Below are 12,820 nucleotides of genomic sequence, written 5' to 3'. Positions count from 1 at the left end.
GTCTCCTTACCCTCACCTGAGCCAGGACTTGCCTCCACTGACCCAGGCTCCCAACTGGTGGCCTCACCTCACTTCCCTGACCTCAGTCCATCCGTCCCCGCCTTCTGCCATCGCAGGGCTCAGCACCTGATACGGTTCAGTCAGCCCCGCCCACCGGCCCTCGGCTCCGGCCCCGCCCCTGCCCCTCCGCACCTGCAGGAACTCGTCGCTCTCCTCGCCCATCTCCTCGCGCACGGTGCGGCACTCGGCGCCCAGGTAGTTGCGCAGGTTGACGGCGTGGATGGCAGAGCACGCCTTCTTGTCAAGTGTGGCCTCCCCGCCGATCCAGTAGTAGATCTCCCAGTTCAGAGACCCGCTGTCATCCAGAAAGGTCTGAAGGCCAGGGCAGTGGCTGGGTCAGCCCCCGCCAGGCTTCTGCTGGGCAGCCTCCCGGGCAGAGAGCTCGCCGCCCACCCTCCCCCGGAACACGGCTGGGAGCGGGCGGTTCTGAGCCGTCCAGGTCGGGCCTCGCAGCCCCCTGCCCCGCACCTTGAGCACAATGTAGCAGTCGGCCTCGTAGAACCTGCCGTGGAGGGCTTCCCCCACCAGCACGGGCACGAAGTTCTCCATCTGCCAGATGGTCAGGCCAGGCAGCTGGCCCACGTCCTCCGTGAAGAACTCGGAGTAGTCGAGGCGCGGCTTCTCCAGGCCCTGGTCCCAGCGCCGCACCTTGCCCCCAGGTGCTCCAGAGTCCATGCTCTCCTGGGATCACAGGCACGACGCTGGCTTGACTGCGCAGCCGCTCGCGCTGGCCCGCCTGCGACCCAGCTCAGGGCCCCCTCTCCCGCTGGGCCCGGGGCCGCACTGCTGAGCAGAGCCTGAGCCCCGGCCCGGCTTACCTCCTGCTTCTTGTTCTTCTCCTGGGCCACGTCCGACATGCCCTTCAGCACCTGCTTGGCCTGGTCATCCTGGGCCGAGTCCTTGCGCCTCCGCAGCCGCATCTTGCGAGCCAGGGGGTCCTTGGGCCCACTCCCTGCTGAGGGGAGGGGTACACAGCTGACCTGGCTGCCCCCTACCCCGCCTGGGGCGTCCAGCCAACCAGGGGCCAACCCCACACCCCGCATCCAGAAAGCGTGTCCCACCCAATTTACAGACGGGTAAGCTGAGGCCCAGGGAGGAGCCCCCACTGCCAGGCCAGACCTTCCCCTGCTCACCAGCCGCCGCCGCGGCCACCGTGGCAGGGGAGGCTCCCGCCAGCCGCAGCTGGTTCTGCAGCGAGAAGTCAATGTTGTACCACTCGGCGGTGCGGTCAGCGGGCTTGGGGGGCATGACCAGGCTGGGGTTCTCCCGCACGTCCAGGACCTGCCTCGTGGGGTGAGCGGAGCCGGCGCTGAGCCCGAGTTCTACCTCACGGCCACCCCAAAGCCCTGCTCTTTGCAACCCCCGGGGCCAAAGGGCTCAGGTTCTCATCCTGCAGCCACCCTCACGGGCTTGGGCTTTCCCGTCTGTGAAGTGTGACCTCGCAGACTGGCTGGTTATGAGGCTTAAGTGATGCTGTCGAGCGTGATGTGGACACAGGACGTGGGTCACCCCCTCCTCACCCTGGCACCAGCCACCCCTCCAGGAGCCCTTTGCTCAGTCTTCTCTGGGGGTCTCTCCGCACCTCTCCCGTTCCTCCCTACCCCCAGTACCAGCTGCCTGCCCAACCTCGATCTCCGTCAGGAAGTGGATGGCCTCCGGGAGGGTCACCAGGCGATTCTTGTTCAGGACCAGCTTCCTCAGCTTCGTGCACCTGTGACGACATAGCTGGGCCTCAGGGGGGTGACAGACGGGGAGCCGGGGGCCTTCCAATCCTGGGTTGGGGAGGCAATAGGGCCAGAGAGACTAAGCAGGCCAGCTAGTTAGGAAACCAGCCAACTTGAAGGTGCCGGCAAACACGAGAGGGGCCGGGGTCTCCTCATGGCTAAGTGACCAGGAGGGTCTTTCTGCAGCTTCTACAGGGCAGCACCTTCCAAAGGGGCCTTCCGAGAACTAAAGACCCCTGGGTGTGAACAAGAGGGCATCAAAAAACACGTTCTGGGGCTTCCCTGGTGGCGCAGTAGTTGAGAGTCCGCCTGCCAATGCAGGGGATGCGGGTTCGTGCCCCAGTCCGAGAAGATCCCACATGCCGCGGAGCGGCTGGGCCCGTGAGCCATGGCTGCTGAGCCTGCGCGTCCAGAGCCTGTGCTCCGCAACGGGAGAGGCCACAGCAGTGAGGGGCCCGCGTACCGCAAAACAAACAAAGAAAAAAAAAAAAACACATTCTGTCCTCAAATTAACCCAGAAGCTGCCGAAGGCCCCCCGTCCTCAGTGCTGGGGACAATGCTGGTGGGCGCTATGGCCTCTTGGAGGGGACGGAAGCAGCACTGTGTCCCAAATGCAGGTGGCGGTGGAGCCCTTCTGGCCGCATCCCTATCGCGTCCCCCCCGAGGCTGCTCTGGGGGCTGCACCCGCAAAGCCAACGCAAGCCCTCCCGTCTCCCACGCCGCCCGAAGCCCACAGGGGCAGGTGGGGGGGCCGCGTGCCCCGCCCAGCCCCGCCCGGCACCTGCAGAGGCTCTCGGGGATCAGCTCCAGGCTGTTGTCGGCAGCCGCGAACTCTTCCAGGCTGGACAGCTTGCCAATGCCCGAGGGCAGCCCGTCGAAGTCCAGCTTGTTGGAGTTCAGGTACAGCCTCTTCAGCTTGGCCAGCTTGCAGATGGCCGACTAGAGGCAGCACGGGCAGGGGCGGGTCAGGGCCGGGCGCGGGGCGGCCGGCAGCCTCCCGCCCTCCCTGGGCCCCAACGCACGGGCAGTGAGGTCAGCTGGTTGCGGGACAGGTTCAAGGTCTCCACGTGCACCCACTGGTCGATGCAGAGGGACAATTCCGTGATCTGGTTGCTGCTGAGGTTCAGGCGCCGCAGGCTGGGGAGGGTGTACAGGCACTCGGGCACCCGCGTCAGGTCGTTGCAGGACAGGTCCACATCTGGGCGTGGGGTGGGCGCGTCAGTCGGGGCCCCTGCGGTGGGCTCCAGGGGCGGCAGGCCTGTGTGAACCCCGGCTCCCCCTCCTGGCTCTGTGGCCTCAGGTACAAGGCCTCACCTCCTGGCTTCTCAGAGAAGGGGGTCTACGCACAAAGCCTACGCGTAACTTGGTGTTACTCCCAGTCATCACGGTGACAACGGAAGGAGATGTGACAGAACCGCACCCCCTTCCCCCTAGAGATGCTCACTGAAGCAGGGTACCATCCCCTCCTCTGTGATAAAGTGAGGGGCTGAGGAGTCCCCAGGGACTGCCAACCTGCGAGGTGGCTCAGGCCCTCCAGGCTGGTGGGCAGGTTGCCCTGGGTGCGCTGTGTGTTCCTCAGGTGCAAGGTCTGCAGGGCCGTCATGGCCGGGAGCTGCCTGTGGGGAGACGCGGCGTTCAGGCCGGGGGCTGGGGCCCGGGGCTGAGCGGGCCCGCAGCACGAGGCCGACGGTGGCCGGGACGCGACCCCCAGCAAGGCCGGGGCCCTGGTCGGGAGGGCCAGGTGGGCGCCCACCGGAGCTGGGCGTGCAGCAGTGGGTTCCCGTTGAGCACGAGCGTCTGCAGGTGCACGAGGCGGCGCATCTGGGGGGGCAGGCTCTCCAGGCGGTTCTCGCTGAGGTCCAGGAACAGCAGGTCGGTGAGGCTGATGAAGAGCTGGCTGGGGACGGCGTCGATGCTGCGGGCGGAGGGCTGCCGGGTCAGGGCCGCACTCCCACCTCCAGGACCGGCCCTGGACCGCCCAGCCCACCCGCTACGCACCTGTTGTGGCTGAGGTTCAGCACCAGCATGTTCTTGGCGTTCTCCAGCTCGCGAGGGCACTCCGTCAGCTGGTTGTGGCTCAAGTCCTGGGCGGAGGGGGGAGGCCGGGTCAGGGGCGTCAGGGCTGGTCCCACCCTGCCAGGCCTCCGCCGGGCTCGAGGGTCAGGACAGGCACTGAGAGGGGAGCAGAGGAGGGGGCTTCAGGGCAGAGAGAGACAGTGCGACCCCGGGCGGAAGGAGACCTAGGTTAGGGATCTGACTCCATAAGCGACCTTGGACAAGGCACCGCCCTCTATAAATTTCAGGTGTCTGTGTCTGTAGAACAGGATCACCATGGCCCCAGGGTCCAGCGTAGTGGGTGGGCACTGAATGGTGGGGCTGGCACAAGGGCCAGGTGGCAGATAACCACTGACCAGAACCGAGAGGTCATCCAGCTTGAAGATATCATCGGGGACTCCGGAATTCTTCAGGCTGTTGGCTCGAGCCACGATGGCCTGGGGATACACCATGAGAATCTGTGACTCCTAGCTTCCACCCCCCAGGAGAAACAGGGATCGGGGGAGACACCACCTCCAGAAGTCCACCAAGGCCAGGTCTGAGTGCTCTCCCACTCTGGCTTTTGCTCATAATCTACTTGGCAAGCCTTTTCTAGACTATCAATGAGCTCCTATTTATACCTCAAAACCCAACTCAAATGTGCCCCAGAGCCCAGCACATGGAATCTCAGGGAACCTTTCCTGATGGAATAATCCCTCTTTCTCCCAACCCCAAAGGGCAAGACAGGGATAGAGCTCTGAGTCAGAGCTTCTAGTAAAGAAGAAGGTTGAACCAAAGACAGGTCAGGGCTTCCCTGGTGGTGCACTGGTTGAGAGTCTGCCTGCCAATGCAGGGGACATGGGTTCGTGCCCCGGTCCGGGAAGATCCCACATGCCGCGGAGCGGCTGGGCCCGTGAGCCATGGCCGCTGGGCCTGCGCGTCCGGAGCCTGTGCTCCACAACGGGAGAGGCCACAACAGTGAGAGGCCCGCGTACCGCAAAAAAAAAAAAAAAAAGAAAGAAAAAAAAAAAGGTCAGAGCGCAGACTCAAAGCAAGTCCGTTTTCTCTCCTCTTAGGGCTGAAACTTGCTCACGCTTCCAAAGTGCAGGAAGTTAGTGCAGGATGGCTGGTGGGGAGGGGACAGGCCAGGTGATGGCAGCATGACTGCAAGTGACAAAAACGCTAACAAGAGCCACCGCTGCTGCTCCCTCAGCCCCAGCGTCTGTGTGGCGCCACCCTGTTGCTTCACGGCGGTCACTGCTGGACCATCTCGGGAAGTGGAAGGAACTCGTCCAAGGTCATGCGGCCGGGAAGTGGCAGAGCTCAGATTTAAACTCGAGTCCAGACACTGTGCCCTTAACATCTCAGGGCTCCGACCTTGGATGGGAATAACCCTCGACGAGACCTGAGGGTCTGGGATGGGGGCTCCAAGGAGAGCAGAGGCCCAAGTGAACTGCCCCGCCCACCTGCCCTCCTGGACAAGCCCCGCCCTACCCCGGCTCTACCACTGCAGCTGTGCGACCTGCCTCCGTGGCCAAGTGTCCTCATCTGTGAACTTGGAGGAGGTGAAGATCACATAAAAAGCTCTCATGAATCAGCTGGAACAGCGCTCAGCTGCTCACAACTGCTATAATACTTGTTACTCAAACGGGGTGGCATTTGGGGTTTTTCAGCGCTTCCCCCATGGTCACTCGACACGGCATTACCGCATGCTCTCCCCCCAGAGTGCGGGTGCAGAGAGGTGCTGGCCCGACCCTCAGGCCCCGGCCCGAGGTCTGCGGCCTGGGGCGGCACTCACCCGCAGCGACGGCAGGCTGGACAGCTCCCCGTGGAGCGTGGTCAGGTTGTTGTGACTCACCGACAGGTGCTCCTGGGCAGGGACGGGGAGAAGGGCTCAGCAGGGTGGTGGGGCATCCACGGAGCCCCCATCTACCACCACAACGCTGCCCCATCCAGGGGGCCCTCAGCTACAGAGGCCCAGTCCATTTCTGCAACTTCCCTCCCTCACAGACCCAGACTCTTCTTGCACACCTGCCGGGATGGGGTACTCACTCCCTCTCCACCAGTTTTGCTGCGGTCAACATCCTCCTCTGTGATGTCTGTGTTCTGTGCAGTTTCTCCCCACCTGGCCAGCCCCATCCACAGCGACCCTCCCTGCCTGCCCAGAGCCTCTTACCAGCTTCTGCAGGGCAGCCAACTCCTCCGGCAGGTAGCAGAGGCCGGTGCGGTTTAGCTTCAGCCATCGCAGACTAGTCATGGCCTTGACGTTCTCAGGGAAGTAGCCACCCTGAGGAGTATGTCGTGGTAAGGCTGGTCTGGGACAGGGTACCCTTGTTCTACTGCCCAGTGGCCCCCACTGCCCACGTAAGCCTTTGAGAGCAACAGTCACCTCTCACTAGCTGTGTGACCCTGGACAAGTCACTCTGCCACTCTATGCCTCAATTTCCTCGCCCATAGAATAGAATAAAACCCCCTGATGACAAAAGCATCATAGGGAACGACTAATGGTCAGGACGGCTGCTGATCTAGAATCTGTCTCTCTTGCTGTGTTCTCGGCCCCAAAAAACCTTATTCCAGGTGCCACCCGCACACCTAGCTGTGTGGTTACATCACCCAAATGCTTCTGCCTGGCGTCAGCGTGTGGCCACTAGTAGCAAGGTCGACTCCCCTTGTAAGGTCCCAGCGCCCCACCCTGCACAGGCACAGCCTTACTCGTTAGTTCATTCAGCCCTTTGTTCCCCATATTCAAACGCCCACCTCGGGAGCCCCCGCCCTTGTGGCCGGGAGCCTGGGCAGCAAGGGCCTTCAGCGCCCCTGGCTGGCGTCCCCTTCCCCCTCCGGGCACATTCCCAGCAGGTGACTCAGACTCTCCCAGTCTGGAGAGGACACACGGGGACTCCAGATGAGCATGGTGGGGATGGGGGCAGAGAGAAGTGGCCACCTGTGCCTGGGGTCAAGTGCGCACACGTGGGTTAAACGCAGGAAGGCGGCCTGTCTCCTCGGCCCTGGCCCAACCCCCGACCCCAGCTACAGCTGGGGCCGCGGGACGCTGCCGACCCAGGCTCACGCTACACTGCCCCCAGCCTGAGCCTGCCCACACCCCACCCTGCAGCCTGGACCATCCTCCAGGAGCCAGGCCAACTCTCGGGGCCTCGTCTCTGGTCACCAGCCCTAACCCTGCCAGTCTCATTTTCGGGCCTCCAGAACCACTGTGCCCCCCCAGTCCCCCCACTGGCTGGAGGGCTGGGCTCGGGTTCCTGGTGGCCCGGGTCAATCAGTCCAGCAGCTGCTCAGACAACTGCTATCCAAGCCCTCGCCCAGCTGCTCGACACCAACCTCTCCACAGCAACTAACCCCTGCCTCCAGAGGACTAGTTTTAAGCCCCTTCACCGGACGAGAAAGCGAGGCGCGAGGAGGGGAAGTGACTTGCCCAAGGCCACACAAGATGGGGGTGGCAGGCGGGGGCAGGGCAGAGCCGGCGGCGCGGCCGTGAGTCAGGGCCCGGCTTGGGCGTGTGACGTCACAGGGGAGGGGAGGGAGGACTGGGGAGGCGGGAGCAAGAGCTCCGACCCAGGCCACCAGCTGGCCGGGCGGGGCCAGGCGCCAGGCAGGGGCCCGGTGGGGGTTCCCCACGCACCCCGAAGCGGCTCCGAGACCCCGCGTGCGCCCGCCCGGCCCGCCCTGGGTCTCCTTCGCGGGCGCCAGACAGAGACCTAGGGGTGTCGGTTCGGGGCGGGGCCCGGGCGAGCCCGTCCGCGGTCCCGGGCGCGTAGAAAGCGGATGGGCGGGTTGCGGGGCCCGTTCGCCGTCCCGAGGCTCACCTTGAAGTCGTTGCCGCTGAGATCTACGCCGCGCACGAACGGCAACACCCCGGTAGCCTCCATGGCGGCGCTCGGCTGCTGGGAGCGGGGAGCGGGATGCCGGCGGGGCGGGGCGCACGGGGCGGGGAGCGCGGAGCCGGCGGGGCGGGGAGCGCGCTGGCCCCACCTCTCAGTCCGCCGCTGCCCAGCCCTAAGTTCCGGACGCGCCCGGGGCCAGCCCTTGGGGCGCGGGGACTCGAAGAGTACGGCGCGCCTGTGCCCCGCAGGGCATTCTCGGCCCGCGGCTCTGTCCTCTTAGCTGGCCGGCGCCCAGGACCCCGGTGGTTCGGGCCCAGCCTCGGGCGCGCGGGGGAAGCAGCAACAGGACGCCCGGGTCCTCGTTCCGAGCCTCGGGCCTCCTTCCGGGAGACGCTCGCTTGGGGGCAGCGCCCGCGCTCCTCGGCGTCCCCGCTCGGAGGCGACCCCCGGGTGCGCGGTTACGTGCCCGCTCGCCCCCCGAGGGAGGCGTCCCCGGGCCGGCACATGGCGGCCCCAGTAGGTGACAGGGCTAGTGTTCCCTTCACGGGAAAGGCGGCTGCAGACCACAGTCACTAAGGGCTCCGCTGGGTGCGTGCCCGGCGCGGAAAAGGCTCGCGTCTCTCCTAGCCGCGGCCGGGATCGCTGCCTTGCTTCTTTAAGACGGAGCGCGCCGGGGAGCTCCGCCCCGAGGAGCGCGCGGCCGCCATTGGCCGAAGCGGCCTCAGGGTGGCACGTGGGCGCGGACCTCGAGCGCTCCGATTGGAGCCGAGGCCTGCCCATCTGCGAGCGCCGGGCTCTCGGCCGAACCCGGCCTCGGCGTTCGGCTCCTAGGTCCTCCACGTTCCATTCCTAGGCGGGCCCGTGGCGCGGCCCAAGCGGCCCCCTGCGTACCCCGGCCGGGGCGCCGAAGCAGCGACGCAGGTACGGCCGGGGCACGGGGCGTGGCCTCCGCCAGCCGCGCGGTCCCTGCCAGGAAAGGGGGCACCGGGGAAGAGCCGGGTCCAGGCAGAGGTCGAGTCGCGTCCTGGGTCCGTCCCGGCGTTCCCAGGGCCGCGGTGACCCTCGCGGCCGGGGCTTGGAGGAGGGGAGGCCCGGCCTCGGCCTCTCCCCTTCCTGGTTGGGGTCTGCGCGACCCAGCTCAGGCAGGCAGGGTCTTTGAGCGCTTTACAGCTTGGAGGCGGGTGGCAGTACTGATCCCCGACGAGGAAGCCGCCGCGGGGCCACGCTGGGTCACCCCCCCGGCCTTCTTGCCTATTTTTAGGTTGGGAGCGGGGTGGGGCGGGGTGCGGGGCTGCCGGCCCCACCTGGCAACCGAGCCCGGGCACCCGCCGCGAGCAGGGCGACAGAAGTCCTTGGGGTTGAGTTGGTTCTGAGCTCAGGGTCATCTGTTCGGGCGTCCTCAGCGAGACAGTCCTTTTTGGCCATCTGATTGGTCCCCTGGGCTTGTCCCCTGGTCACACCTCCTCAGTGCTTGGGACCTGAGGGCAGGTCCCCTGTAAGAATCTGAAGCTGGGGCTTAGCGCACTGGCCTGGCAGAGGTACCTGCCTTCCCAGCCCCACACTGGGGCTCCTCACGTTGGACCTTTCCTCACCCCACCTGCTCCATCTTACAGATGAGCGAACCTCATCTGGGGCATTCCGGCCCTCAGCTTACCTTGTTGCCTGGGCTCCCAGCAGCCGAGGTCGGCTTCCCACCCACCATTGTCCCAAGTACGAGAGGCAAGAGGCCCCTGTCCAGGGCACTGGGCGAGCCCTGTTTGTGGTCTTGAGTTACCCTGCTGCAGCGGGGCCTTCAACACTGTCTGGCAATACCTGTTGACAGGAAGCTCCTGCCCCCAGGGCAGCCTGGGCCATCTCACTTGTCCTGCTCTCTGACCTGGTAGCATTGTCTCTGGGGGCTGCCTTGCTGAGATTTGGGGGGCAACTGGCCCCCTGAGCTTCACTGAGGTCCCCCCAAAGGCCTGAGTGGCTGTCCGGGGCAGGCTGCCTGGGACCTCAAGCCGTGGTCTTCTCTGGGCCTTGGTTTCCTCCTGCAGTGCCAGCCCTGGTTAGGAACCAAGATGAGGCCGCTCCTAGGACCTGGCCATAGGGGTGGGTAAGAGTCCAGAGGTTTTGTGGGTCTGAGTCCCCAGCACTCGCTGTGTGGGCCAGCAGCCCATTTCCTTGTAGAACGGGGGTGGTGTCGATAAGATCCACCTCATGGTCTTTTGCGACGTCGGGGGGCCTGGAGGGTGGGATGGGGGAGATCGTTCCCCTCCTCTGACCTGCCGTGGGCCTTGGGGCCTTGGGGCCTTGAGCCTCCGTCTGGGGGGGGTTGTTTGCAGCTGCCAATCTCCTCCCAAGAAACTCTGCAAGTGGCCCTTTCTCCTCAGAAATTCTCAGGAAGGCCCCTTGGGGGCTCGCCTCAGTGATCCCAGCGTGATGGCAGCCAGAGCACCTGCCCTGCTGCCAGGCTGGCCCCCTCGCTGAGCAGTCCCCGCACCCTGGCTCCCTCACAGGCACGCTGACCATGGCGGAGTTCTCCCAGAATCGGGGCAAGCGGCGTGACGGCGAGGTGCTGGGCAGTGCTGTGGACTTCCTTCTGGCCAACGCGCGCCTGGTTCTGGGGGTGGGCGGAGCTGCTGTGCTGGGCATTGCCACCCTGGCTGTGAAGCGGGTAAGGCTGGGCTGGCCCGGTGACCCCGGGGCTCCCAGAGCGGGGCGGCGATGGTGGGACTGCCCGAGGCCGCACCTGCCTCTACCCCACCAGCCTGGCTTTGCCCTCAGCTCTGCCGTTCCTGCCCGGGCTTCAGCTGTCTCCTCTGTCACTCTGCCTGCAGCTCATCGACAGGGCCACCAGCCCTCGGGATGAGGATGACGCCAAGCGGGACTCCACGTGCCTGGAGGACAGCTGGCAGGAGCTGAGCCTGCTCAAGGCCACACCACGCCTCCAGCCCCAGCCGCGGCCCGCAGCCCTCAGCCAGCCCGTGCCACCCCCGGCCCCCTCACCCTCAGCCCCAGGTGAGTGGCACCCCTTTCTGTCTGACCTGGATGGGTCCCCTTTTGGTGGTCAGGTTCAGGAGATGCAGCCAGGCCCTGCCCCTGACTGACCGTGTGACCCATTTGGGTCCCTCTTCCCCCAGGGCCACGGGCTCCCTGAGTGTTCAATGACGCATTTGTCTGTCCTTCCCCTCCTGGGTGGTGCCGAGGCGCCAGCACCAGAACGCGTGGACCGTGCGGGGTGGCACTGGAGCAAGGTGGCAGCATTAGGACGGCGGGGCCCTCAGGCGGGGGCCAGTTTCCCACCCTGCGTGGAGCCGTCTCGGCCTCAGGGCGTAGGACGATGAGAACCCGTCATCAAGCGCTCGCTGTGCGTGAGGACCTGAGCTTGGTGCTTTCTCAGGTGGTCACGTTACAGTGCCTCTGACACGACCTCCCGCCCCTTCACTCTACAGAGGGGCCCGCAGATGCAGATCCCCCGACGTCACCTCAGCTCTGCTCCCCAGCGCCGTCGGTGTGCCTGACGTTCCAGGAGAAGCTGCTGGCGTTCGAGCGGGACCACGTGACCATGCCAGCGGCCCACGTGGCTCTGGCCAAGCAGCTGGCCGGTGACATTGCCCTGGAGCTGCAGGCCTACCTGCGGAACAAGTTCCCAGAACTGCCCTTCGGGGCACTCGTGCCTGGCGGGCCGCTCTACGACGGGCTGCAGGCGGGGCTCGCCGACCCCGTGCGTCTCCTGGTGCCCCTGGTGCTGGAGCCTGGCCTGTGGAGCCTGGTGCCTGGTGTGGACACCGTAGCCCAGGACCCTCGCTGCTGGGCTGTGCGCAGGACTCAGCTGGAGTTCCACCCCCGTGGGAGCAGCCCCTGGGACCGCTTCCTGGTGGGCGGCTACCTCTCCCCCCGGGTCCTGCTGGAGCTGCTCCGCAAGGCCCTGACCGCCTCCGTCAACTGGCCAGCCATCGGCAGCCTCCTCGGGTGCCTGATCCGGCCGCGCGTGGCCTCGGAGGAACTGCTACTCGAGGTGCAGCACGAGTGTCTGGAGCTCCCCGTGGCTGTGCTCCTGTCCACTGCCGGCGCCCAGGCCGGAGACCTCCTGCTGGCCTGGCCCCTGGAGGGGCTGGCCAGCAACCTCTGGCTGCAGGACTGGTACCCGGCAGAGGCCGCCCAGCTGCGGGCCCTGGATGAGCGCGACGCCGGGACCCGCCGGCGGCTGCTGCTGTTGCTCTGCGGCGTCTGTCATGGCCACCCGGCGCTGGGGCGGCTGGGCCGCGGCCCCCTGACCCAGGTGGTTCTGCACCTGGGCGAGCAGGAAGCGGACTGGGCTGAGGAGGCCCTGGCGGAGCACTTCCTGCAGGCCCTGGAGTTGCTCGTCGGCAGCCTGGAGCGGGCCAGCCTGCCCTGCCACTTCAGCCGTGGTGTGAATCTCCTGGACGGCCTGCGGGAAGAGGACATCGACGACATGGGCTGTGCGCTGTACTGGGGCCTGCAGGCCCCCGAGGGGCTGCTCTAGAGGCGTGGGCCCAGGCGGACGCCTCCCTCCAGGGCGTCGAGAGCACACTGCCCTTGCTTTTACCCCGAACAGGTCAGCGCGAGCTTGGGCGGCCCGCACTCGCACTCACCCCTCGGCCTCAGGGCCGATCCCAGGGCCTCGGCCCTCGGTAGCCACAGTGAGTCCCGGGCAGGGGTAAGGTTGCCTCTGTTTTTCTGTCCCAAGGGTGAGTCACGCTTCCCTCGGGTGCAGGCTCCTCCAGGCTGCTGGTGCTGGGCGGTGGGCACGGCCTGTGGTCCCCCAGGAGCCGGAGTCGCCTGGAACCCTCGGGATGCAGCTTTTGGCTGGCTGACAGGCTGGCGTTTTCCATGCTGTGTGTCTGGTTTGCTCTCTAACGTGGGCCAGCGGGGGCTCACCTGGGGGAAGGCCCTTCTCCAGCTGGGGGAGCTGAGGGTGTGTGTGCTGCCCACCTGGCCCGGAGCTGAGGGTGTCCCCTGGCTGCTGCTGGGCCCAGCCCCTCGGTGTTGGCACCAGCCGCACTCGCTGACTGCACTCTCCCTGAAGCTGGCTGGGTCGGGGGGAGGTTGTCTGCCTCCCCTCCCAGGTGTCTCTCCTCGCTCTGGTATCCTTTCTGCTGAAGCAAAGCTATGCCTCAAGAACCGTGAACTAGAATAAAAAGGAAAACTTCAAACGTC

At 66.0% G+C, this 12,820-nt stretch overlaps 2 protein-coding genes across 5 annotated transcripts in view; one reads left to right on the top strand and one right to left on the bottom strand.

Moving 5' to 3' along the window:
* FLII (FLII actin remodeling protein) overlaps nucleotides 1-7,743 on the bottom strand; it is a 12,546-nt gene extending 4,803 nt beyond the window's left edge. Inside the window, exons 1-14 of one of the 2 annotated variants that reach the window (XM_027131236.1) lie at nucleotides 7,640-7,743; nucleotides 5,995-6,105; nucleotides 5,617-5,688; nucleotides 4,196-4,276; nucleotides 3,783-3,868; nucleotides 3,538-3,699; nucleotides 3,297-3,400; nucleotides 2,807-2,982; nucleotides 2,566-2,723; nucleotides 1,687-1,771; nucleotides 1,194-1,341; nucleotides 879-1,015; nucleotides 529-741; nucleotides 193-372 (exon numbers count right to left, since the gene is read on the bottom strand). In XM_027131236.1, coding sequence (XP_026987037.1) covers nucleotides 193-372; nucleotides 529-741; nucleotides 879-1,015; nucleotides 1,194-1,341; nucleotides 1,687-1,771; nucleotides 2,566-2,723; nucleotides 2,807-2,982; nucleotides 3,297-3,400; nucleotides 3,538-3,699; nucleotides 3,783-3,868; nucleotides 4,196-4,276; nucleotides 5,617-5,688; nucleotides 5,995-6,105; nucleotides 7,640-7,702 — 1,776 coding nt within the window. In that variant the 5' untranslated portion in view covers nucleotides 7,703-7,743. The remainder of the gene's footprint in view (nucleotides 1-192; nucleotides 373-528; nucleotides 742-878; nucleotides 1,016-1,193; nucleotides 1,342-1,686; nucleotides 1,772-2,565; nucleotides 2,724-2,806; nucleotides 2,983-3,296; nucleotides 3,401-3,537; nucleotides 3,700-3,782; nucleotides 3,869-4,195; nucleotides 4,277-5,616; nucleotides 5,689-5,994; nucleotides 6,106-7,639) is intronic. The other variant, XM_027131237.1, reaches the window with a different exon arrangement.
* On the top strand, nucleotides 7,389-12,820 carry MIEF2 (mitochondrial elongation factor 2). Of its 3 annotated transcripts, none has more exons than XM_027131244.1 (4): nucleotides 7,389-7,691; nucleotides 10,156-10,313; nucleotides 10,477-10,657; nucleotides 11,092-12,820. In XM_027131244.1, exons 2-4 carry the CDS (start codon nucleotides 10,167-10,169, stop codon nucleotides 12,144-12,146), a joined length of 1,383 nt encoding a protein of 460 aa, XP_026987045.1. In that variant the 5' UTR covers nucleotides 7,389-7,691; nucleotides 10,156-10,166; the 3' UTR covers nucleotides 12,147-12,820. The 3 variants fall into 3 exon arrangements, with proteins under 3 accessions (XP_026987045.1, XP_026987044.1, XP_026987043.1); XM_027131243.1 differs by lacking the exon at nucleotides 7,389-7,691 and adding an exon at nucleotides 8,290-8,578; XM_027131242.1 differs by lacking the exon at nucleotides 7,389-7,691 and adding an exon at nucleotides 8,586-9,748.

Source organism: Aethalodelphis obliquidens, unplaced genomic scaffold (genome assembly GCF_003676395.1).
Source record: "Aethalodelphis obliquidens isolate GAN/ISIS:26980383/991018 unplaced genomic scaffold, ASM367639v1 scaffold38, whole genome shotgun sequence".
In the NCBI taxonomy this organism is placed as follows: domain Eukaryota; kingdom Metazoa; phylum Chordata; class Mammalia; order Artiodactyla; family Delphinidae; genus Aethalodelphis; species Aethalodelphis obliquidens.
This window is presented reverse-complemented; position numbering and strand designations above follow the sequence as displayed.

Bases quoted from the DNA above. Each gene is read 5' to 3' on its own strand.
- MIEF2 (XM_027131242.1), top strand. From the start codon at position 9,718: ATGAGGCCGCTCCTAGGACCTGGCCATAGGG. The intron at 9,749-10,155 runs GTGGGTAAGAGT...GCTCCCTCACAG, and splicing joins CCTAGGACCTGGCCATAGGG to GCACGCTGACCATGGCGGAG. The intron at 10,314-10,476 runs GTAAGGCTGGGC...CTCTGCCTGCAG, and splicing joins CCACCCTGGCTGTGAAGCGG to CTCATCGACAGGGCCACCAG.